The 25,085-nt window shown below is 55.0% G+C and overlaps 5 protein-coding genes across 5 annotated transcripts; 2 read left to right on the forward strand and 3 right to left on the reverse strand.

Annotated features, from left to right (window-relative positions):
- Nucleotides 1-1,256: 1,256 nt before the first annotated feature.
- UV8b_07609 (uncharacterized protein) lies at nucleotides 1,257-3,966 on the forward strand (the record flags this gene model as incomplete). The annotated part of the gene is made up of 7 exons (XM_043145106.1): nucleotides 1,257-1,668; nucleotides 1,749-1,867; nucleotides 1,993-2,268; nucleotides 2,458-3,216; nucleotides 3,381-3,420; nucleotides 3,548-3,703; nucleotides 3,812-3,966. 7 exons carry the CDS (start codon nucleotides 1,257-1,259, stop codon nucleotides 3,964-3,966), a joined length of 1,917 nt encoding a protein of 638 aa, XP_043001041.1.
- Nucleotides 3,967-4,453: 487 nt separating this feature from the next.
- UV8b_07610 (uncharacterized protein) lies at nucleotides 4,454-5,191 on the reverse strand (the record flags this gene model as incomplete). The annotated part of the gene is made up of 1 exon (XM_043145107.1): nucleotides 4,454-5,191. One exon carries the CDS (start codon nucleotides 5,189-5,191, stop codon nucleotides 4,454-4,456), a length of 738 nt encoding a protein of 245 aa, XP_043001042.1.
- Nucleotides 5,192-15,530: 10,339 nt separating this feature from the next.
- Nucleotides 15,531-17,095, reverse strand: UV8b_07611 (uncharacterized protein; the record flags this gene model as incomplete). Its single annotated transcript, XM_043145108.1, has 3 exons — nucleotides 15,531-16,094; nucleotides 16,164-16,888; nucleotides 16,996-17,095. The coding sequence occupies 3 exons, from the start codon at nucleotides 17,093-17,095 to the stop codon at nucleotides 15,531-15,533; spliced, it is 1,389 nt and encodes a 462-aa protein (XP_043001043.1).
- A 2,538-nt stretch (nucleotides 17,096-19,633) lies between these two features.
- Nucleotides 19,634-20,974, forward strand: UV8b_07612 (uncharacterized protein; the record flags this gene model as incomplete). The annotated part of the gene is made up of 3 exons (XM_043145109.1): nucleotides 19,634-19,718; nucleotides 19,803-20,384; nucleotides 20,517-20,974. 3 exons carry the CDS (start codon nucleotides 19,634-19,636, stop codon nucleotides 20,972-20,974), a joined length of 1,125 nt encoding a protein of 374 aa, XP_043001044.1.
- A 2,078-nt stretch (nucleotides 20,975-23,052) lies between these two features.
- Nucleotides 23,053-24,300, reverse strand: UV8b_07613 (uncharacterized protein; the record flags this gene model as incomplete). The annotated part of the gene is made up of 1 exon (XM_043145110.1): nucleotides 23,053-24,300. The coding sequence occupies one exon, from the start codon at nucleotides 24,298-24,300 to the stop codon at nucleotides 23,053-23,055; it is 1,248 nt and encodes a 415-aa protein (XP_043001045.1).
- Nucleotides 24,301-25,085: the final 785 nt, after the last annotated feature.

The following is a 25,085-nucleotide window of genomic DNA, read 5'->3' on the forward strand; positions in this document are numbered from 1 at the left end:
ACGAAAAAATTCATGTTCACAAGCAATTTCAAGAAGAGAGAAAGGGGACTGAATATTGAAACCCGGCACTGCAGAGAAAACAAGGTGCTCGAATTGGAAAAATTGGCGGCCGTGTCTTCAAACGCTGAAGCTATATCTGGCAAATACAGGACAGCTCACGAAGCACAAGCCGCTGCCGTATCTTTTCTTGCCAAATGTTTACCACAGCGCAGCATAAAAATGCGCAAAGCCATACTACCCAGGTAGCTAATTGCTGTATTTGGGGGCCTGGTATTTGGACGGAATTTCCGTGTCTGTCCTCGCTCCTGCTAAAGTGCGTCATGAACTTGGACAAGACGGGAAACGCTCCGGAGTTTGGTCTCGCCTAGAACAGCCCGGAGAAAGTGCTCTCGGACCTTTTCCGCTTTGAATCATTGCACATTTCAGGTATAACACCCACCGGGGGGGGGGGGGGGGGGGCATTGTAACCGGCCGTTTTCAGGTGATACCTATCCGGTAATGAATCGCCTCGTCACCCCTACGCTTCCCGTGTGAGGCTGAAGGTGCCATGATGACAGAACTGGTATACCGGCCGGGAGCCTTATACTCCCAGGATGCATCACTTGACACACTCTGTCTTGGTTCCCGTCACTCTTTAGCGTCCAAATTAAGACATTGTCTTGGATTTTGATTTTCCCCTTCCCCTCCTTCTGCGTAACAAGCCCATTAATTGTTGTTTGTGCCTTAGTTTTTGCCCCCTTCTCCCACTTGTGGTACCCACCTCGTTTGTTCAAGTTTGTGGCGTTGGAAAATACTTTCAAAACACTTGCTCCAATAGTCAGGCTGAGAGAGACGTTGTCTGAACAGCTTCCATGGAAAGACCCAGGCGTGACAGCATCCGGGTTTCAAAGACAGCTGAGCGTTCTCCGATCACAACTCATCTCGTTTTGGCCCAAGACGCGCATGCACAGAAAAATGGACAACAAAAAGAGGTATAGCCCGTACGGATTACATGACGGGAGTAAAAGGCCTCTAGTCAGCTCCGTGCCAGGCCCACTGTTTTCGTTCATCATCCCATTGCCAGCGGGCGCTGCCGTGCCGTTTCGAACCAAGACTGGTTGGCTCTGTCCGGATCGGTCAGATGTCAAGGGGGAGGAATCGAATCAGCTATTTAACTTAAGTCGCGTGGGATATGGCATGCCTTTTGAGCCTGGAACAGGGTCGACACTCGGCAGCTCCCCAGTCCTTGGATTCGCGCTTTTCTGGCCATGTCGCATATGCCTTTTCCCTGGGATTCGTCCGGAGCTTTGGAGGCAGAATCCCAGGGCCAAAGGGAATGCTGGGCCGCCACGAATGCCTTGGGCTTAGCGCTCCAGAACGGCTTCAACATGACCAGCCAGAGTCAGGTTCAGGAGACGCTGCCAAGACTGGGGTTTGATCTCGACGACACGCCTCTGCACGGAACAATCCCCGTTGGCCAATGGGCTGCCGTCCCAGGCGCATCGACCTCAGCTCCGCCGCTGGTGCAGAGCAGACTTGACGGATCATGTGGGCAGATGAACCGATCAGATCCAGGCGTGTTGGAATACGTGCAGCAGCCGTGGCACGATGTAGACCGTCAGACCGCACTTGGCACCTGGGTGGACGCGATACTGCCAAATGGGCAGATGGATGAAAACCCGACACAAGGTGAGACAGTTTCGCGGGCCATCTATTTACTTTGCAGCCAAAAGGTTGCCGACGCGGCGCCAAATTGACACACGATGAAGAACTCCGCTACAGTCCTTATCAACGCTCAGCACACGTAGATGTTCGGCATAACATGGACCATGCTAACCTGCTGGACAACCCTTGCGACCGTCTAGAAGCTCTAAAGGCAGATTCTCAGGTGAGCCCCGATACCATTTTGCTTGCAAATTTGAATGGAAAGTTTTTCTATTCTCAACCTCGTACAACTTGGTTATAATTGCCTTTTTGGTTTTTTAAAAAAAACGCTCACTCCTGCTGAAACAGTACTCAAGCGAGGCATCGCCGCCCATGGTTTCCCCGTCGCCGCCGACGGATCCGCTGCCGCAAGGCCAAACACAGGGCGCTCTCAACGGCATTGTTCCCGACACCCTTGACCCGGTGGGGAAGCCAGAGAACTGGTGTGAGCTCGTGCTTGGCAAATCCAGCGGGCACGGACGACAGGCGAGGCGACGGCCTTTTCAAAATACCCATCTTCGGCAGGAGACGGCGCGAACGAGAAAGATTGGCTCGTGTCTCCGGTGCAGAAAGCAGCGGCTGCGCGTGAGTATTGAAACCAATACTCGCCGGTCGGCATATCTTTGGATGCGTGGTGCTTTCACTAACCCGGGTCCTCCTCCCCGCCTCCCCCCCCCCCCCCCACGCTCCCATCCCCTTCTCTCTTCGCAGTGTGAAATGAGCCCTCAAGGCACTGGTCAACCATGCTTGCCGTGTAGCAGACTCGCATATCAGGTGCCCGGCCGTTTACCCTGTCTCCGATACAGAATCAAAGACATGCAACTGTACATGCCCGATGAGGACCTTGTGCTGAACTGGACACTCGACTGCTTCGGCCACGGCAAGCCTAGGACGGGCAAAACGGCAGTGGTCGGCATATCCCAGGCACTCGGCAACCAGCGCATCGTCTTGCGCGTCCATAAACACGGCGCGGAGGACCACGACGCAGCGGACGCCGGTGCGCAGGCAGCGGCCGTGACGCAGCAGCCCCTTTCGCTGGTGGACCACGACGAAGCCAGGAGGGCCGTTGCCAACTACATCCCCGGCGTTACAGGCGAAGCGTTTCGCCGCTTCCTAGGCCCGCCGGACGGACTGCCCAACAAGACGTTTCGCCAGGCATGTGCCCTGTACAAGGACCCAGCCACTCCGCCGGAAATAACGCAGCTGATCCGCCAGCTGTTCACCGTCTGGACGGCGAGCAGGATCGTGTCCATGCCGGCCTTCCTCGTCGGCGACGGCGTGGCTGGCACGACGCAGCCGCCCCGTTGCGCCGGCCAGCTGCCGCCGCTGCTGGCTCTGCAGCTCAAAGCCATCCTGACAAACTACATCCGGGGCTCGCTGCGGAGCGATGTGCTCCGCAGGATGCAGGCCGTCATCTACGGGCGGCAGGAGTGCCCATGGCTGGTGGCGTATCTGACGACCTTTATCCTGCTTCACAACACATCGCTCCTGGTGGCATTCGAGGTCGGGAGCCTGGGGAAGGACGCCATGACGGTGAGTTGCCTGCCATATCTTGCAGCCCTGGGGGGCTGCCCAAAGATGACCCCTACAACCTTGCGAGTCGTGGTGACTGACATGATCTCTTTCTCTCGCTCCTTCTTTCTTTTTGCTTTTCTTTTTTCGTTTCTTTTTCTTTTTTTTTGCCCTTTCCCCTTTAGAACCAAATCCACGAAGCGTCCATTAGACAATACCACGCGGGTACATTTCACTGCCCTTTTTCCTTTTTCCTTTTCCTTTTTCCTTTTCCTTTTTTTTTTTGTTTTTTTTTTCGGCTCTGGCTTTGGCGATTCGGGCTAACCCAGCTAATGCTTTGGCTCGCCCGCAGACGCAAACAACCTGCTCGGCCACTTCCACTACTACACAAAGGGCCATTATCCCTTTTCGGCGTCGTGCAGCGACTTGATTCTCCACGCAGACTTGGGCCTGGACAGCGCAGAAATAGACTTTGTCTACGAAAGCAGGCGCCTCATCGCCCAGCAAGGTACGTCACGTCATGGCCCCGTTGCTCTGCCCGACCTTTGCGCCCCCACTGGAGCGCGTGCAAGTTAACGAGTCCTCTCACCCCCCCTGGCTTTCTCTCCGCGTGCAGCAAGATGCTTGGGAGCGCCCGGACGACGGGGCCAGGTGGCGTGCCAAGACGTCGATTGCCTGGTCGGCCAGCTGTACCGCGGGGGCTGGAGACCCCAGGAGTTTGAGGAGTTCCTGGGCGATGCGAAAAGGCGCGTGGCCGCAGGGTGGTGGTAGCGGAGCGGCACGCTCGAGGACGGGGCGTTCAGTCACGGTGTCGTCAGTGCCTCGAAATCGGAGTCAAGTCTGAGCGCTTTGTCTACAGCTACGCTGGGGTGGCACGTTGCGAGTCTCCGTCGCATGATATCTCGTACATTTTAGGGGGAAGAATAAGGACAAGAACAGGAATAAGAACAAGGAGCAAAAGAAGAAGAAAAAGCCGCCGTGATGCCTGGCCCAGAGCCCCCGTGTCCTCTATATGCGCCGCGCCTAATGGCTTTTTCCCCTTTTTTTTCCTTAATATTTTTTTTGGAAACCGCCATGCTATGCGAGCCAACCCGTTGCTGTTTTCCCCGTGCTCCGTTACACTGTGTTGCACAAGGGGGGGAAAGAGTCTAAAAAGAAGAAAAGAAAAAAAAAAAATAGAAAAAAGAAGAAAAAAAAAACAACCGAGAAAGAGAGGAGATCAAAGGGACGGGCTGTCGGCTTCCAACCCGCGCCGCCTTCAGTCCGCATGTATCCACCGGTCAAAGTACTGCCCCCTGCGCTTCCAGTTATATATGGCATCCTCGTCGGCCCGCAGATCGTACCGCGTCAGCGTCAGCCGCGGCGTGGCCAGCTCGTCCCCCTGGTGGGCGGACCAGAAGCTCTCCCTGCGCAGCTGCTTCGCCGGGACCAGCCCGCTCGGCGCGAGCACCAGCTTGGCGGGCCTCCTCGCCGCGGGCGGGCGCGCCAGGCTGCCCCTCCGGCCGGGGCTGCTGGGCGTGGGCGCGGGCGCGGCGCGCGGACCGGCCGGGCACGCCGCACCCAGCTGCAGCTGGCACACGGGGCGGCGGAACGACGGGTGGAAGCGGCGCGGGCCCCGCGAGGCGGCCGCGTGCAGCAGGCCCTGGTGGTACTCGTCCAGCCCGTCGACGAGGAAGTCGTCGTCGCCGTCGTCGAAGTCGTCGTAGTCGTCGTCGTCGTCGCCAATGGCGCTGTTGTTGATGTTGATGTTGTAGTTGTTGTAGGTGTTGTTGTTGCTGTTGTCGTGGTCGTGGTCGTGGTCATAGACGGGGTGCTGGGGCTTGCTGCCGCGGGAGGACGAGGCCGAGGAGGAGCATGTGTCGCGCGACGTGCGGCCGGCGTGCGAGAGGGCGCGGAAGTGCTGCTCAAAGGGGAGGTGGAAGTCGAGGTTGGGGGAGCGGCTGAGCGGCGCCATGAAGTCGTGCAAGAGGGGACTCGACAAGCTGCGCTTGGTCATGGTGGGCAAGTGCGTACGCGGGCGACACACACGACGCCTTTTGCTTTGCTGTGCTTTGCCGTGCTTTGCTGATTTATTTCTTTGTTTGTCTCTTTTTTTTATTCTTTTCACGTTCCTTGTCGATTCCTTTTCTCCTTTTTTCCCGGTATTTTTTGGTTGTATTTTTTCGCTTGGTTTCCTGGAAGCAAAACTTTTGCTTTTATCCGGGGCGAGTCTGGTTCTTTCTTTTGGCTGCAAGAATCCGGGACGAGCTGGCTAATTTTTCGAAGCGGAAATTATTGCTTTTATCCGGGACGAGTTGGCTTCTTCTTCTTCTTCTTCTTCTTGTTCTATTTGTTCTTCTTCTTGTTCTTTTTGTTCTTCTGTTCTTCTGTTCTTCTGTTCTTCTTCTTTTTCTTCTTCTTTCCTTTCTCTTCTTTTTTTCCTATTTTTTTTTCCCGCAGCGAGCCTGCTCCAAGTCGTCAAGTCCAGCCGGGGAGGGTGGCCGGCCGGTTATAAAACCAACGAGGCGCTGCGGGGGGGCTTGAGGAAGAGGCTGGGCTGGGCTGGCTGGGCTGGCTGGCTGGCTGCAAAACGGTCGGTCCCAACGGGGACGGCGGACCTGCCCCTGCATTCGCATGCCACATATGCTGGGCCCGGTGGAACTCGGAAGCCCGTCAGGAAGGGGCGGTTTCCTGGTGTTTCTGGCTGTTTCACGATGGCGAGAAACCCCCCCCTGGCGCCTGGCGCCTGGCTCCTGGTTGTTTTCGGGCGGGTAGAGTTTGGCCGGCTTGTGTCAGGCTGGCCTGGCCGGTGGCCCCCATGTGCCGGGACGCAGGGATTGGCCGCCAGAGACTGACTGCCAAGAGCCGACCTCGGCTTAGCTTGGCATCGACTCGGGGGTGGGGGAACTGCTAGTTGCGAATCGAGTTTTTCGAAACATGAAACAGGGAGCAAAGGCGAAGGCGAGAGAGTCAGGCACTTGACCAGACACGATACAACGATGGAAGCAAAGGCCAGCAAAGGCCAGCAAAGGCCAGCCAATCCCACCGCAGTGCGACACTTGCCTGCCTGCCCACCCCCCACCGCCCACACAGTGCGGCAGCCCTGCCGGCCCTCTGCGCATCGCGGGCAAGGCTGCATAGCATGGTATGCAGCAGCACGCGAGCACAGGCCGCAAAAAAAAGGAAAAAAAAAAAAAAAACACGCAGAAATGCAACCAATGCGGAATGCAGAATGCAAATGCGCATGCGCATGCCAGGAATCAATCACATACGAACCATGCATGACCGGGCGGAAACGGGCACGGGCGGGGCAGGGCGACGCGACGCCCTGCTTTTTTTTTCTATTTGGGTTTCAGGCGGGGCGGGCGGCGGCGCGCTGTCGAATGGGGGCTGGGGATTGACACATGAATCACATCACAGTGCTCCGTACGTCGCAGGTCCCCGTGCCACGTATCCGGTTCTGCGTGGCTGCGTGGCTGCGTTGCTCTGCGCGTTGCGGCGCCCGAGTTGTGGGGGCTGGGCCGTGCGCGGACAGGCTTGCACGGTGCGCCAGGTGTTTCTGCCGTTTGGGTCCGTGGTTCGGCAGTCGGTCGGTCTTCGGCACTTTTGCCAGGCCGCATCAGCATGCCGCATCAGCTTGCCACGTCATGGTCATGGTCATGGTCATGGTCATGGTCATGGTCATGGTCATGGCGGCCAACAAAAAAACCTTCCCCGCTGGCCTAAAACTTCCCCGCTGGCCAAAAAAACTCGTCGAGTTGGCCGCCGCGCCTACGACCAAGTCAGTCACGTCTGTCCCCGCTAGCCACAGGCGGCACGAAAGAGGAAGCCCGTTCCACGGGAGGGGCAGTCGACTGTCAAGTCAAGCGTGTGCGTCGCTCGGGGTGGTGGTGAGTCGTGGCCGTGGCGGACGCTTACTTCCTCGAGGTGTCGAGCTAAGGTGATGATGAAACCCAGCTTCTAGGTTCCCGCGATCTTCACGACTCACGAGCGCCGTGGCGGCTAGCCTGGTCCAAGGTGATGATGAAACCCAGCCAGCTTCTAGGTTCCCGCGACAGCTCACGACTCACGAAGCACCGTGGCGGCTGGTCTGGTCCAAGGTGATGATGAAACCCAGCCAGCTTCTAGGTTCCCGCGACGCTCACGACTCACGGGCAACCATGGCCGCCGGTCCAAAGGTGATGACGAAAACTAGCTTCTAGTTTTCCACGACTCACGAGCGACGATGAAACCAAACCCAGCTTCTAGGTTCCGCGACGACCAAAACCCCAGCTTCTAGTTTCCTACCTACGACTCGCTCACATCGTCGCCGCCAAACTTTGCCCGGCCGCTCCGCCGCTCCGCCACTTACCTGCGCAGCTCGCCTGCACAGCTCGCCCGCCGTGCTAGCCTGTGCAAAAGGCCCGGCCGGAAACGCCCGGCAGCTGCGATTGCCCTGTTGCTTGCTTCTCTCCCGGCTCAGGAGCCCCTGTGACGATGCGGCGCCCCCGAGGCCAGGAGCGGCGACGACGCATCGTTCGCAGAGGGACGGGGCAAGGTCTGTCGCCACTCTGTCGTGGTTGCGGCGCTCGTCTGCCTGCCTGGACTGGATTGGACTGCCGGGCCGCGTGCTGGCTGGCGTCGGTTCGCGTGGCCGGGCGACCCCCCGACGGACCCCGTGCCATTGGGGGGGACCTTGATAGCGGGAGCTCGGCTGTGGTTCGGGGGCATCCATCTGGCTGTGCCCTAAATAATGTCGTGTCTTGTTGCCGGGGTGGAAACCAGCGGACCCTGCTGGCTTTGGGTAGGTCCCCGACAGGGAGATGGCGTATTCACGCCACGTCCCGTTTTACCAACAAGCAGCTACGGCTACGGTCGAGTCAGGACACACGACGCACACGGGAAAGCGACATGCATGCCACCGATCGAAACACACCAGGATCGGGATACCGTAGAAGAACCGTGTACCTTGGCCATACACAAGCACTGGCATTCGCGCCGTAGATGACGACACTCGGGGGCAATCTCAGCCCTCGTGCGCTCGTTTGATTATCTGCGCTCGTTTGATTATCTGCCCTCGCTCGGTATTCTGCCCTCGCTCGGCATTCACCCCTCTGCTGCGAGAGCCGTCACCTCCCCGTGCAACGCGTCCCAACCCACGCCGCCCTGCACCAGCAAGCCCTGCACCAATTCCATCAGTGACAACGCACGCCAAAGACGTGCGCCATCCTTCATTTCCCGAGCGGCCATCTGGGCGGGTGCGCCGCCACCGGCTGCAGGTCCGCGTGGCAGGAATGGTGTCGTGCTTCGGGAACGCCGAGGCGTGGTGCGGGAACCTCATACCCGCCGTAGTAATAGGGCCCAAGAAAGTAATATAGACGGTCTCATCCTGAGACCAAGTAGTAAACGGCATATACGGCGTCTATTTATAAAGAATCAGGGTCGAATTACTCATGATTGCTACTAGGATTCGGAAAGGACCTAGCCGCTAGAGTCGCCGCGTAGGTCTGTTGATTGCCGTGTGGTCATGAGTCCCCGTGCCTTGAATGGCAAATTTAGGCTTTGAATTTAGTAAGACATCCGTGCGTATTAGACCTGTTTTTAAATACCCTGGAAAGGGGAATAGGTTCATATCCTTCCCGTCAAGTCGGCCAGCTGCGTGGGCCTCAAAGTTTTCCTATTTATCCCAGTCATCTGTAAATATTCCTTCCTAGCTGCTTCTCTAACTTGAGCTTCGAATCGACGGCCCTGTGATTCCCCCCACGCGTCGGTTTTTAAGCCTACTATTGACGTTCCCAAACCTGTGGAAACAGGCAGACAAGCTTTTGAATAATGCGCATCCCTACTCTGGCGGCGGCCTGGGATGGCTGCGGTCGCTTGGTGATGCTAGGGAGCGACGGCGCACCGATCGTCAATCCTCCGCCATCTCCGAGGGCTCCGACACGCTCACGCCTTCAACACACCCGCGACTAGCCCACGGGCGCTCCTTCGTCTTGGAAGTGGGCACCTGACGGCTGGGACGGAATGCCGGAAGTGCTGCCTAGCAAAACGGCACAGCCTCAGCTTCGTTCAAGATGGGCACACGAGCGACGGTGTCCCCGCGCGAACGCTGGGCCGCAGGCTGTTCTTGACGAAAGACGCCTCAAGCTGGTCGTTTCGTCTCTCGTCTCGGTCGCTGCAGCGCATCCTCCTTGCGTGGCTTGCGTAGGCGCCAGATAGAGACAGTCTGTCGGTCGGTATGCAGAGCGAGACGCCAGCCCTGTTTCCCCCACTGCTTCTCGAGGACGCAAAAATCACGCACGTGTCACCGTCCCTCGGCCGGTGCGTTAGATCAGGGTAGCCGCCGCCAAGTGCGCCAGAGAAACCGGGCCATATCCCTTCTCATGTTGGCGCCGTCTAGGGCGACCCGCGCTTGAACCACGCCTTGGTAGACTGCGCCGTCGTTGTTTACCCGCGCTCCCGCTCCCGCAACACGCCGGAGACGGCAGCACGCCAGAGCGAAAAAGCACCGCTTCTCAATCCGGACGGACCCCCCCCCCCTTCAGCGCCAGGTCCTCTTATCGCTGGCTCTCCCGCTCCCCCCCCCCACAGCGCGCCGTCAGACCGTCCGGCGCGCGCCACATGACCGCCGGGGTGAGGCTCCTCATCGGCACCGTGGCCGCGAAGAAGGGCTGGTGGAGGGGGGGGTTGGGACGGGCGAGACCTGTGCAGGGAAGCGAGGCTGGGCGCGCGGGCCGAGGGTACGAGACCGTTTGCTCTGTTTTTTAATTGCGGCCGAAGCGGGCGAGATGCTGCGCCGCCGGGGGAGGAGAAAGGTCGTTGGGCCGCCGAGCGTTGACGGCGTTGATGGCGTAAGCAAGATGGCGGTGGAAGGTCGCGTGTCACAGTGCATGTCACGGTGCGAGATGCCCAACAGAGCGCATTGACTTTTGCCGCTTTGGCCCTTTATGATTGGTCCCTCCGAGGCTGCCAGGGCCTGGCAGGTAATGACGTAAGAGGCGGAGCCGCAGATTTGAAGGCATTGCCATCATCATTGTTACTATCTGCCCGGCCGTACCAGGCCTTGCGGCCACTGCTCCCCATCTCTCGCCTCTCCCTGATCCCATATCATCTCATGCTTTCCATGCTTTCCCCCCCTTCACCCCCCCGGGAGGGAGTACACTGTCCCTGTCGTGAGGGGGGGGATAGGGACAGTCAGATGTATGCCCGCATTTGATATTGCCAAAACCAACTCCTTCACAAAAACACACAAACGCTATGCAACGTGCGCGGTCGCAAGCTCCATATTTGTTGTAGCAGATGCCGGTCATACCTGAAGGACACCCCGTCACTTTATCGCCTGCTACAAAGGTAGCTGCCGGGAGCAAAACCAAGAGACCAGCAAGAGGATGCATTTCTAAAGGGTGGTGTAGGCGATGCTGTTTTGAAATGTGAAATATCTCTCGCAATCAGAGTGCTTCGATCAGAAGAGAGCTATTTCTCTTCCAAGATGAGATGCAGGAAAAAAAAAAAAGTAGTTGTGGTCGAGGCCAGGAAAGCAAGGGGTATGCAACCAAGGTTGGAGTAGGTCCTGATGCGCATCTTCATCCATCGACAGCGGGAAAACTTGATCTTATATAGAAACGCAGCGTACTATCCTCCTCTATCAATCCGTCTCGTCACTTTTACCGCATATTGCGCACGATGCTCTTTATTGACGGCGTTGCGGAAGCACATGGCCGTCCGTTGTCCAGCTTAGATTTCACCAACGTCACATTGGCCAATCGTGTGTCATTGCTTGTGGGTGTGCTGAAACTCTCAATGTCTTGACTCGTCGGAATATAGCTCACCGGCTGCTCTAAGCGCGACACGTCGGCATGCGCAGCGGAATTTCCTCCAGAGGGGTGGCTTCTCTGGAGCGCTGTTTTCTCGGAGCGGTATATAAGCGCAGCCCGCGGTTCCACGCAGCACCATGCCGGTCCCCACGGGCATTATCGCACGCGACAGTGCAGGTCTCGTGATGGCGTCGTATTTCAAGTCTTACAACCCTGGGCCTCGTCCCATGACGTTGCGTGCGTTTTCTGGCCAACGGGCATTGTCATGATTGTCATGCCTGGGTAATTCGCCGCAGGTTCGTGTGCAATGCATGGACTGTAACAGTGGCGGCCCTGCTTTGAAAGTACAAGGTGGAAGCTTGGAGGCTTGGAAGATAATTGCGTCTCGCCGAGGTAGGAGCTTGACAGTCAACCTCCTTGGGATGCAATCAGAAGCGACCATGTCGGAGGCGTTTTGTTTCCATGCGCTTGCCAAACAACGACAGACAACCGATTGAGTAAGAATCAATCAAAACCAACCCTGATATATTGTCAATCGTATTGCTGCAGGACACTGGCGCGTTTTTCTTCTTCTTCTTCTTTTTTCTTTTTTGCCGTGTAGCCAAACGGCGCGGTTTATCTTGGCCAAGTTGACAGTCACGGTGAATTAAGGCTCCTCGGCTAAAAAAATCCCGAAGGTAACCCCGGGCCGCCGCCAGAACTGGAGAAATGGCGCAACGGGCTGGCATTACAATGGCAGGACTTTCAGAATGGAAACAAGCCAGGGATTGTTGGGGTAATCGAGTCAAGGCATTGCGTTGAATGGCCAACTCCTGCCAAGGCCTGTTGCTTTTTCTCCAAGGCCCTGGGCTGCGCCCGCCCGAGCCCTTCATCAGTCGGCGCGAAACGTGTCCGCGTCGCCAGGCTCCTTTGGCGCAGCCAGTCGCGGATTTGGCGGAATGCCCAGGACCATCTCCTTGATTTCCTTAACTGATCCCATGTGCGTCGTGGTGGTTCAGAGTCGGTGGTCTGGTGTCCCGTTCCTTTGCTTGGTCCATTACCTGCCACGTTTTGATAATCGAGATGGCGCATTTGGTCATGGTCTAGCTATACTTATAAGACTAGTAGGCTGCCGCCCATTTTGCATTTTGATGGAGCTCTCCCCGGATTTTTTTTGCTGACCACAGCTCCAAGTAAGTCGGGGGCGCTCCCTAGATTAATAGGGGTATGTATATACTCGGTGAGAATATTATGAGACAATGTTGTAAAGTTTCCAGGAAAATTGAGACCTTGAGGGACTTTATCCGGAGTAGCAAAAGCGGTGAGTGGTTGCAAACATTGCCTGTCTAGAAGGAAATTCTTGCCACCAGACCTGTGCGCTGTCCGGCCCAGACTTTCTGAACCATGTTGTCGATAATCTATGTGGATTTCCTGGGGAGGCCATGATGGATGATATTGCTGACGGAAGGTGATTTTCAACTGTGCAAGATTGAAGGGGAGGGAAATCTGTTAAGAGAGACGAAGAAATGGGTGCTGGATAAGGCGCTCCAGAAATGAGGTGAAGGTGTGTTGGACAAAGGGGAGAGACGTGTGTCGTCGCTCAGACGAATCATCTCATCCTGCACGAGGTTGTGACGGTGTTGTGATTCGCATGTTGCTGCGGCGGTCTGACGAGCCGCTGGGGCCGACCTTTCCAGTGGCGGAAGGTTCGACACTTTTGCGATTTCGAGTGCTGTCGAATATCTATCGAGGGCAAGGCTGAGCTTATCAATGGCGGCTGCATGTCGGCCAATCTCATTGATGACTCGAGGGCGAGTGTACTAGTGCAGCCGGGCGGTTCAAATCAAGTCGGAGCTGGATTGAGGAAGTGTTTCCCTGTTTTAGGTGCCAACTATGATGGAAGTGATTAGAGGCTTGTCTTGGACATTATGGGAGGACGATTCCCTGTGGGTGACGGCGGGAGTGACGGCGGGTTCTTGGGTGGTCGGCTCGCTTTGGACTTGGGTCTTGTCTTGCTGCAGGGACGAGACCGGGGATGTTGATGCTCACTTTCTTAGCGAGGGAGGCTGTGAGTTGGGCGATGAAAGGTCGCTTTGACGCAGACTTTCTGCCAGTGGCTGCTTTCCCGGCAGTTTTTTACTTGTTCCTCTCCTTTTCGGGTGGTGAACCGGCCATTAGAGTTGGAGCAAGTCGATTGCGATCGTGTAATAAGGGCACGGCGGAGGCAAAAGTGGCTGCAGGTTGCCATGCCTCTTATGACGGCGAGGGTGTTATACTTGACATAAAGAACAATTCCTAGTGTAGTCGCGAAACCGTTGTAGTCCTTTGTGAATGAATAATTTTTGGAATGAACCGAGTGATTACCATTGTGTGTAGCGGCGAAGACGTCATCCGTTGCATTTTTAGTTATGCAAAGTCTTGCTGGGCAATCCGGGGATGTCTTCCACAGTATTCCGTCAGTCCGCCCGAAAGGGAGATTTTGCTCTGTTTTCCAACGAGAGCCGACTGTTGTCGTCGACAACTGACCTGATGCGTTTCCACACAGGGTCGTTGCCATAACCCTCCCGTGACCTCCTTGGCAAAAGGGCACGGCACGCGGTCAACAGCGCTGATACAACCGGCTAGAATCGTGCCAGCAGCGGCACAGCGGAGGGATAGCGCCGAACCAACCCCCTTGCTGAAGTATACCGATACTTTCGGCATGATGGACGGCGACGATAGTAAGAATGAAATCTAACCACAGGTCAGCATCAGTCCCAAGGCGTGCAGGGAAGGCTCCCGCATAGGCAGGGTCGGCACATACTTTCTTCCTTGGCCCGAAGAAGTTTTCCCGCGCCCTTCGTACTTTTCCCTAGCACTGTCGCCGGATTGATGTCTGCGCGGCAGAGCACCTACTCTCTCACGGGTAGGGCACCCATTCGTCCCTTTGAGGGATCGATTAAAGCAGCACACAGAAGTACTCTAGCGCATTTATATGCACGGCTCCTGGAACGCCGAAATCTTCGTCCGCCCGAGGCATTCATACAAGCGTTGCTGTTTCGTTGCGGAGTTACGTCCTCTGGTGCCGGGTCGTCTTCACGCCTTTATCGATTGCCCCGCCACAGATCGTCGTTTGGCAGGCACACGTGAACTTGTCGCTGGCGGGGTCTGTCGCAGAGTACATTCCCCGGCCGATTAAGCGATCACCGAATAGATATTTCACTAAAGCTTGGCGAAACCAAAGGGAAGGGTTTGCTAGTATCAAAAGGATCACCGAATAGTATTTCACCAATACTTGGTGAATCCATAAGTGAAGGGTTCTGCTAGTATCGAAAGAATCACCGAGTAGTATTTTACCAATACTTGGTGAATCCAGAAGCGAAGGGTTTTGCTAGTATCGAAAGAATCACCAAATAGTACTTCACCAATACTTGGTGAATCCAGACGCAATGGTTCTGCTAGTATCGAAAGGATCACCGAATGGTATTTCACCAATGCTTGGTGAATCCAGACGCAAGTGTTTTGCTAGTATCGAAAGGATATCCCGACATACTGATGCTGCGCGCATGGTATTACTGATAAGAGAGTCATATCTGATAAGCCGTATCTGATTGGTAAAATATGACGTAAGAAGCTCGTTTAGTAGACTGTGTATACAAGCGTTGTAAATACATGGTAAAGAAATACTACTCCGTACATGGTTCGTTTACAGAATCCAGACATCCATGATCTCGAGTGTGGGCTTTCTACTGCGCAACGTCCTCGTGACTAGGGTTGTATCCGTCGGCCCTTGCCCCCGTGATGCCCCACCCTTGCGGCAGTTGCCGCAGTCCAGCTATCGCTATCCCTTTCAAGGCGCGATGAGACCTCCAAAGGGACATTGGAAGATTTCCGCATAAGTCTTGTGGCCTTTGCGCGCGCATTTAAAAGACAAGTGAAATAGTAAGCGCGCTAAAAGCGGCGCTGCTAGAGAGGCTGGTACGGCGCGACACATGCACCTTCACACCTTCAAAGGGCTATGAGCGACCTCGGTGTGCATGCCATGTACTCCGTATGCTGCAGCCCAATACTTTGCCTCCTACCTCGACATTTTACAACAACACGCCTGATCTTCCATAAGACAGGAGGCGAAAAAAAAAATCCTTTTTATACGTGGGACAGCGTCAAACAGTCGATACTATGGCCGCAAGTACAAATGTACCCGCCTCAAAATTCGTAAAATTTGCAAACCACAACAGGCCATGCGTGATACGGTCTCCTAAAAGCAGCATCCATCTCTGCCCAGCACAGCGCATCATACATAACATGAAGAAACCGGAAAAAAGAGAAAAACGTGGCATGCTCATCCGTGTATCCCCCTATTCAACGCCCTGAAAACCAGCCTTTGCGCCCTTCTCGTCCGCGAATAAAGCGGCCAACCATAATGTGGCCTATTCCTCTCACTTGTTGGTATATCAATAGAAGTGAACCCCCCCAGCGAGCCCCCGCGTCTTGGGTCGTCCGAGATGCATGTGTATTCGTTGGGAGAGATTCGGCATCTTTGTCGCCCAATCTCCCTCACCCACGCCTCTCGTGTCTTTTTTCGGAAATTTCGCAAAAAATCATCTAAACTCCCACGCTCATCCATCCAAAGACACCGCAGGCTGACCCCAGAAGCAGCAAAGTCAGAATTCCAGCCCCGGCCTTGTCTGCCGTCGTGATGGGCTGCGGCTTCTTAATCGCGTCGTCGCCACTGCCGCCAGCGTTGGGGTTGCCCTTGGAGGTACCACCATTCTTCTCGGTCATTGGAGTCTTGGCGTCGGGAATAAGAAGGGACACGACTGCGGATAGAACCGACATTTCCTGACCGGCGCCAGTCTTGCCATCGTAGACGCCGCTGGCCCATTTGAAACCGCATTGCCTACCGCGGGCACCGCCGGTGCATTGTTTAATGGCAGCCTCGGCAGACGTCAGGAGAATTGGGCGAATCGTGTCGGCTGTGTACGGTGCAATCTGGGTGATGGTTGAATACCATCGATGAAGGAAACCTTTGAAAGTCAACATATCGGTGGTGCAAGTGCCAACGTTTTCGCATGAGATCTCGACGGCAATTCCCTTGTTGAGGAATGTCTCTAAGCCATGTTTAATCAAGCCATCAAGTCTTTCTTTCCATGTTGCATTACCGTTGGTCTGTTTAGGAAAAACGGTTAGATCGGACACTCGGTTCATTATAAAGACAGCCAAATGAACGGTACTTGCCACATTGTACATGAAGGCAACGCCTTCAGCGAGAACGGCGTTGTTGTACGAGAACTCGGCCCTGTTTATGTTGGTACAGTCTTTGTCGACCTTGGCACCGTCGTAAACGGCGTAGCTTTTGTTGTCAATGAACCCAATCTTCCACATCCAATCCCACGTCTTTTCGGCCCAGCCTGAGTATGTGGTATTTCCAGTGTACCGAAATAATCGTGCTCCGATATTGAGGAAGCAGCCGTTGGCAATACTGTTCTTATAATCATAGCCGTTATTGGCAAACGGAATTTGCCACCGAAGGCCGCCACCGCAGGTCGAATCGTGGCGATCAGGACTGGCCTGAGTATTGAAGACGGCTTGAGCAAGCTCCAGCCATTGTGGTTTGTCGGTCGGAGGGTTAGGAAAGCCGTTCTCAGCGGCAGACATGGCAGCCATGCCCCAGAAGGCTTGATCATCATTGCCAAGGGATGCGGTAACATTTCGGGGCATATAGTCCTTGTTCTCGCCGACCTGGAACTGCATCGCTTGCATAATCTCATTATTGTAAGTCGAATCACCCGTCCAATACCAATAGTCGATCAACGTCCCCCACATCGCACCGCCTTCCCACCAGTAGTAGTCGCCCTGAGGTGGCGGTCCGGGTAAGATGCCTGGTGTGTTCCCAGACACGTTGCCCTGATAGTACTGAAGCATGTCCCATGCTAAAGTGCTGGCGCTTTGCTTGATGTCGGCTGGGATATTCAACACATGGGTAAGCTGAAGTCCTAGTCGCGCGTGATAACTCACCCGGCATATCACCCTTGAGGTTTAATACAAGGAGTTGGTCGGTTATCCTTACCGATAGAAGCGACAGAAAAGGGAGACGTCTGAGCGCGTCCAAACGAGGCGACTGCCAACAGCGCTGCCGTCGCTGTACCAACGGAAATTTCGGACTTCATGATGCGACGCCGTTCTTTCGTGATGACGCAGGCAAGCGGTACTGCCGATTTCCGAAATTAAAGTATGGCAGGGAGTGTGTCAAGGGGAAGAATCCGAGTATCGTCGTCATAGGCGCTCGTTGACGGGACTTGATCTGGCGATTTCCCGCTGGATGGAAAAGCAGTACAGGAAATTGGCCGTTGACGGACGGAGGGGTCACATTAACAAGGTCGTGAATGTTGTCGCTAAAATGTTTTGCATGAGAATGGCGGGTGGCGAGAGGAAGGAACAAAAAGGAATAGAATGGCGTAATTGTCAAAAGAGAATGAAGGCAAGTGGCCAGGGGTCGACATGAACCAGAGAGTGGGTGAAGAAGCGGCGGTAAGGGCGGAAAGATGGAACCCAGGTTGGGAACCGGGAAGGGCAGCCTGCGACGCGTAAATCGGGCCAAAAGTGTATGGAAGGGGTGGTACCCCCCTTGCTCGGTACGTACACTGGGGGAGGGAGGTGACCCATCTCGAGGTGACCCGTCTCACGTCTCACGGGCGGCAAATATGCCCTTTACGAGCTGATGCAACCTGCAATTTCGCACCTGACTCTGGGCAGGCTGGCCCGTTGTTCTTCGCAGAAACTCGGCAGAGGGACGAAAAAAGGCGCGGCCACGCCTTAGCCTCTCTGCCCAGATTTCCTCCATGCATTCCATTCGGACATTTGTTATTTGACCATCCGCGGCTGATTGCGAAGACCAGAGTGCCAGGACGCGTCAACTGGGCTTGTACGGAGTACGGACTACGGAGTACATAGCATCGTCGTTGGCTTTGCCCAAACAAATACGCCAGCGGGTCCGGCCGGTCCCACACACCAGCCGACCCTACCCTTCCTTGCCTGACACCTGCCCAGGAACCTCGACAGCTGTTCAAGGGTGATGTCAATTGCCTGGAAATTAAGGCAGGAGCGGCGATGACGCTCACATTTCACATCATGTCCGGTCTTTTCAAGAGAGCAGCAACGTATGGGGAAACCCCCCGTGCCTTCTGAGGTCGGGTGGCCAAAGGTCAACTGGTGTCTATTTGACCGTCGAGGCGCATGAGCTGAAGGCGTTTCCATCAGAGGTTCCAAGCTCGAGCCGTATCGAGATCTATGCCAAGCGGGTTGTGCCGTATCGATCGACCGACTTGTCTTGGCTCGCTAGTGGGCGGGCTCTCTCGTTCCCGGGCCTTGTTGAGGAGATGATGGCCAGTGCTTGATTCCACCTGGCGCCGGAATTCGTCCCTGGGCCGCCACAACCCCAGCCTGCCATCCACCAGACTTGCTGTCAGCATCTGCGCTCGCCAAAAACGCGCTCCATTGCCAGCGAAGAAACACTTCAAACTTTTCGAGCTTCGATGCCCGCATTCTGTTACGGCTACGTCACTCAACGCTCGGCCAGGGAAGCCAACCATCTCTCGGTTCCCACCCACGATGTAGCCTCATAACTGGGCGGCTGTCCCAGGTCCCTGGCACAGTATACACAGATGGCGTGGCGGGTCATATTCAAGACTTGCGACAATGCCGTCAATTTCAAGAGCTGATTCGATTATAGACCTAGGTGATGCCACAGACGATTCATCGCGGTAGGGGGCGGCGGACTGCAATGGAATGCTTTGCATTGTCACCAAGGCAGGTCTCAAATCGCCATGATCTCAGGATATTGTTCCCGTCCTTTACTCCCCGGCATGTCTTCCCACTGCAGTGCACTGCGCTCCGCTTCTGGTCTAGAAAGGCTCCAGCTATAATGTCCTGCGCCTTTTCCGTAATTTTTTTTTTTTTTTTCGATTCGCAACAACCGAAGCCGATCAAGTGACCGACCTGCTGCTGACCTTTCGGTACAACCCTCAAGAATGGTTTCGTGCTTGAGAAGCAATTGAATGAACCGAATATACCTCGCAATTGTTTGCGGCGCTTTTTCCAAGGGCAGTTCTCGATTGACAAACGCCCAAGAAGCGCAAACAGCGAAAGGGCACTCCCCGTCGGCACTCGAAGGTAACATGCTTTGCCATCTTTATTCCTGATAACGACGATACAACTTGGATGCCATTGACATTCTGCCGCTGGCGACATGGATCAAACGGGCCCTCCATCGTCAATACTGGATTCTAATTCAGGGATGGAGTACTCCGTACTCTGCCAATACTCTAAAAATTTGAACTTACACCACAAGCTGATCGCCGCCGCTTCGGCCCTACTTCATTCCGGCGCACAATCATCAGCCAATCAAACTCGTACTTGCTCCACACCAGGCTCCCAGGCTCTCCACCCAATGAACTGGCTCGCTCTGGGAATAATCCAAAATTGTCCAGCTGTCCTCAAGGTCCGTCCGTCCAGATAACATTGAGGCACGGGGAGCCCGTCAGCATGGTGGAATCGCCTGACACAGCTTCTTGAGAAGACCAAACTCCCCGCTCACGCCGTCGAGACTTTGCCGAATTCATGCAGCCACAAAACCCAGTCAGGCTTCATTCTCGAGAAAAACCCATCTTTTACACTTGCCACCGGCGTTCTCGCCAGGCATTGAGGACATGATGAACGGCGCCGAGAAGCAAGACCTCGACGAGGACAACTTTGGCGCAAAGGGCAGCATTGTCAGCGCATTCGATGCCTTTCGTAGGTTCAGACGAGCCCGCAAAGATCCGTCTTCTTTTTCCCCCAAGAGGGAGGACCGAGCAACTGACTACTAGTCTCATTCAGCCAAGTCAAAACCACAATACGTGACCAGAACAGAGGTCGGCGGCAAATGGACGGTTGCCATGGTCATCGTGTCGGTCGTCCTGTTCTGGGCCGAAACAGCGAGATGGTGGCGCGGCTCCGAATGGCACCATTTCGACGTGGAGGAGGGCATCTCTCACACGTTGCAAATCAATCTCGATGCCGTCGTCCTCATGAAGTGCGGCGACTTGCATGTCAACGTCCAGGATGCGGCCGGCGACCTCATCATGGCCGGCACCAAGCTGAGCAAGGACGAGACGAGCTGGAGGCAATGGGTCAATCAGAACGGCGTACACAAGCTGGGCAGGGATCGCGAGGGCCGTGTCGTCACCGGTGCTGGGTGGCGTAATTTCGACGAGGAAGGTTTCGGCGAGGAGCACATCCACGATATTGTTGCGCTGGGAAAGAGGCGAGCCAAGTGGGCAAGGACGCCCAAAGTTCATGGCCCGCCGGATAGTTGCAGAATCTACGGAAGCTTGGAGTTGAACAAGGTCCAAGGTGACTTTCACATTACGGCCCGAGGCCATGGCTATCTCAGCCAAGGCGGCCACCTAGACCACTCGAGTAGGTTTCTTCTTGTTCTCTCTCCCTGCATACACACACAGGCGCACATATATATATATATATATATATATATATATATCCCCGGCCAGACGAAACAAGTCTTGTGTGCTCTGCTTACCACTTTTATGCCAGGTTTCAACTTCTCCCACATTGTCAACGAGCTGTCCTTCGGCCCCTACTACCCATCACTCGTCAACCCTCTTGACCGCACCTACAATATCGCCGAAACCCATTTCCACAAGTTCCAGTACTACGTATCCGTCGTGCCCACCCGCTACACGGCCAGTGACAGCTACATCGTCACGAACCAGTATGCTGTGACGGAGCAGACCAAGGCTGTTTCCGAGTACAACATCCCAGGCATATTTGTCAAGTACGATATCGAGCCCATTCTGCTTTATGTGTCCGAGTATCGGGACCCTTTTCTTCTTTACTTGGTGAAACTCGTCAACATCCTGTCTGGCGTGCTGGTGACGGGGCACTGGGGGTTCACGCTGACCGAATGGTTCCGCGATGTGATGGGTAAGAAGAGACGGACTAGCACTGTGGGTGGGGGGTTTCTGAACACGAAGCATGGATACGATTCCTAACCTTGAGGCTACTCTCTCCGTCTTCTGTTCCGCGGGAGTACGTGTGATGTTGATAAGGGACGGCGTCTGGCCAGGCATTTGTTTGTTATTCTTTGCACATACCACGACATACCACGACATACCCCGTATGCAGCAGCGTGCAGGGCAGGGCCTCTCGCAAGGTCTGTCCATCTGAACATGGAGACCTAACTAACAGCCCTGTTTCTACGCTACCCGTGCAAGGATATTGTGCAGAAATAAAAAAGGGTCAACCGGGCCCTCGTCAATCGTCATTTCCAACACCGAGTATGTTCCAGAAGCAGCCGAACGATTTTGCCCATCCAACGGCAAGACTGGGACTAGGGAGACTAGGAGACGGAGAAAACGGTGTAATCACCACTGGTATAATTGCTCCTTGTCACTGCCGCGTTGTCTACTGAGTGGTGCGTTGGGACGAGGTTGCACAAGTACCAAGACACGCCTAGCTGAACCTGAATCGCCCTGGGCTTTTTGTGCACCTTCGACCAGTGAAAAAGCGACTGTTTGATTCGCCTCGTATTTTTCTTTGCGCGGCTCGATAGAAAGCTGCCGTGTGTGCGGGTAATCTTGTGGAAGACCATCCCAAGCTGCTACACGTTCTATATCAGGGTCCGTCATTCCATCCCGCTACCTGGCCAATACAACGACCGTGCATGATGTGCTGCGTCTCTGTTGGTTTGTTTGTAGAATACCTCCGAGCGTGACTTGTAAACAGGAGCAGCTGCGCTTAGGGAGTCACGCCAGGACGGACAGCGCGTACACGACCCGGTACGCCAGTTGCAGCGATCTACCCCTTGACGCGTGGCATGGCATGGGTCCACGGCGACGTGCAGCTTATCTGATCATGCAGCAGTACTGCTTACCTGGCGAGACCCGGCCGCGTCCATCACCACCCGCACCCCTTGTGCCGGTTGCAACTCCGAAGCTGTGTTCACGTTGGCCATGACGGGCCGCAAGTGAGCCGTTGACGCCACCAAGCAGCTGGTGTCTGCCCACGCAGTCCAGGGCGCTGTTTTCAAAGAAAGAGCCCAGCCTGGAATGGATGTGTCGGGTGCGATTGCTCCCTTGCACCATGGCCCCAGAGGAGCCCACTCGGATCCGCCGTCTATCTGCAAACGTAGTAATCTACCTTTGAAGCTGAGCGCTAGACCGTGTTACATGTAATATCCTGGGAGGGACATCTCGCGCCCTCTGTACGTCATGGGGCGCTCTTGAGAAGCGCTTCCTGCCCGTTGTGCGTGCCGCGTGCCCCCTTGGCCATAGTCTCGCTGCGAATCAAGCGTCGTTTCCGCGGCATTAGCCCATGTCTTGCGTGACGTCTCGGGCGCAGTCCTGGTGCGGATGAGTCGCTAGACCGGTCTTGCCTCGATGCCTCGCGTGCCATGGCTGCATGGACGGCAAAGCTGGTGCGAAGCCCGGCCGTATCAGCGCATCTGTGCTTTCGTCCCCTATACTGGACGTGTTGCCAAGACGGCGAGTCCAAGTTCAAGCCGCTCAGTGGAATTCAGGTTGAGCATGCCACACGTCGGTACGTGTGTATATAGGAAGAACACTGCTTCGTCCTTCTTCCTCTTCACTTGGTCTAAACCAAGCAAGCTCGGCCGTCGACTCGGTCTTATGAGTGGTGTAGGAATAGGGGTGGGGAAGGTCCTCTGTTACTAGATGCTGGACTGTCTTTGGTCCTTATCACTCATCTAGCCAGGTTGGTGATACCATTCCTATGTAAATTGTACACTGCAGTCTGTCCCAGTCCATCTTCCTATTGCTTCTATTATTCCTGACGTCCCGGATGGTGATGCGAGTCGCAACTTATATGCATAAGAACCCAAGTCCACCTCGGGATAACATGCCATCGTGTGCGCTCGGGTGCGGTATTGTGTTGAGCGCATGTTGCCGTTTCTATCATTTTACACTCACCAAATTGTCTCGCATAATCACTGTTGTTCAGCTCCTGTGTAACTTTTGTTCGTCATCGCACATCTAACCGAGTACAAATACACCCTCCGCCACTCACGCCCAGACGCGCAGATTCGTAGCCATCGCAGTCGTCCTACGCCTCCTTACTTTACGTCCTTCTTGGCTTTGTCGACAATGGTCTTCCCCTTCTCCGACTGCTTCTCGAGAACCTTTTTGATCTCTTCGACCGTTTCCTTGAACAACTTTTCGCCCTCGTCCTTGTGCTTGTCTGCCACCTCACTGATTTGCTGGAGTTTTTGTAAAACGTCACTTCCCTGAGGAACCATGTTCAGGTACTTGCCGAGCCCGAAATTGTCTCCGTTCCCCGAGACCTTGTCCTTTGCGCTTTCTTTGGCCTTGCTGGCGGCATCCTCAACATATTTCTTCAAGTCATCCAGGCTGCCCGACTTTGCAGCGGAGCGCACCTTTTCCAAGAGCTCACCGACATTGCCCTGCTTGAGCGAATCGGTGTTCTTCTCAATCAGTTCCTTCATCTTGGGGTTCTTGTCGAGGTATGGCTTCGCTGCCTCGATGCCCTTCTTCCAAGCATCTTCGCCCAGGTTGGTGACCTGTTGCAGCTTGTCGTCAATCAGTTTACGTGCCTTGTCGAGGTTTGAGGCGGAGAAGCCTCCAGCAAGGATGTCCTTGATCTGCTTCCACGTTTCGTCAACCTGCTTCTTGGCTTCGGGGCCGTAATTCTTCGCCATGGACTGAAGCTTCTCGATGCTTCCGCCAAACTTCTCTTTGGCCTCGGGATGGTTGTCGAGAATATCGGAGATGGCCTCGCCGCCAAGGTTGGCCATATTCTTGGATACCTCGGCGAGGACGTCGTATGCTTTCGAAGCCGTATCCAAGCTCAAGCCAGCCTTTGACAAGGCCTTTAGTTCCTTGTAGGCATCGTTGACAATCTTGTCGGCTTCATCCTTGTGGCTCTCTCGAACAGTGTCCCAATCCTTGAAGACTGCGTCGACGTAAACTCTGCCTCCGGGGACCCAGGCGGCGTAGGAATAGGCAAACTGCTTGATCGAGTTGACTGCCTGGTCTGCATCGGGGGTGCTGTTCTGCAGCTTCTTGGCGGCGGCGTCGTAGGCCTTTTTGGCCTCGATGGCAGCCTTATTGATCTGAGATGCGGCGCGACCCGCAGGGGTGAAGGAATAAATTCCGTAGGCAACAGCTGCACCCACCACGCCTCCAATCATGCCGACTGTGAAATGCGAGCCGCTGAAGTTTACTGCACTTGGCGAGGATGAGCTCGATTGGTAACGCCGTGGTTGACGGGCCACGCGTCGAGCTACCGAGCGAGGCACGGAGCGAGCAACCAGTCTGCTACTGAATTGGCTTGATGAAATCATGGTGATTCGAACTATGAAGTATTGAGGAATGGCGAAGATCGAAATGAACTTGAGTCTGTTATTGCTGAGTGGTGTTTGCGGAAGGGCCAAGGAAGCGAGACAGTATGTACAATAGCAGTGAGGAGAAGAGGCAAATGAGTGGTGTCAGGTGTCGCAAAGCTGACCAGCCAAAAATCTCAGCAAATAAATGTAAATTCCTTTGTCCGAGCTTCTACTTGCTTTCGGAAGCTGCAACGTATTGCTCGATGCGAAATGATGACGGCAATCTGCATCGAGGTTTTGGATCTGCCAGATGACTCAGGTCCAATTGTTGCCGCAAAGTGGTGACGTCAGAGGCGGCGCAGCCCCTGCTGCTTTCGTGCTCTGCAACTTGTGGATCTCGGATGACCTGACAACGATTGGACCGTCTAGCCCAAGAGTCCAGCTGTTTGCTTGTTCTGCAGACAGCTGACAGCTGTGCTGCCATCATAGCGGGCGCAAGGGGCTGTAGTGCTAAATTCCCAGCCTGCTTGGTGCTCATGGCATCTTGCCGACTTCATAATTGCTCCGAGGAAACCGGCTCAAGCTCCACATGAGACGCTAATCGGTCGGCAGGGGCCAGAATCAAGGAACTGACGGATTCTCAGAAAGCCATAATTCGGTGCCTGCGCAGCAGATACGTTGTCCCAGGTTTCAACCCCTCAAGCTACCAGCTCGGTAGCCGGTTCCTGACGCATATCATCGGCGAACCCTGGACACGAGAGCTGTTTGCATTCCTTTCAACGAGCATCTCTTTTGTTTCGAAA

The sequence above is a fragment of the Ustilaginoidea virens genome, chromosome 6 (genome assembly GCF_000687475.1).
Source record: "Ustilaginoidea virens chromosome 6, complete sequence".
Taxonomy (NCBI): domain Eukaryota; kingdom Fungi; phylum Ascomycota; class Sordariomycetes; order Hypocreales; family Clavicipitaceae; genus Ustilaginoidea; species Ustilaginoidea virens.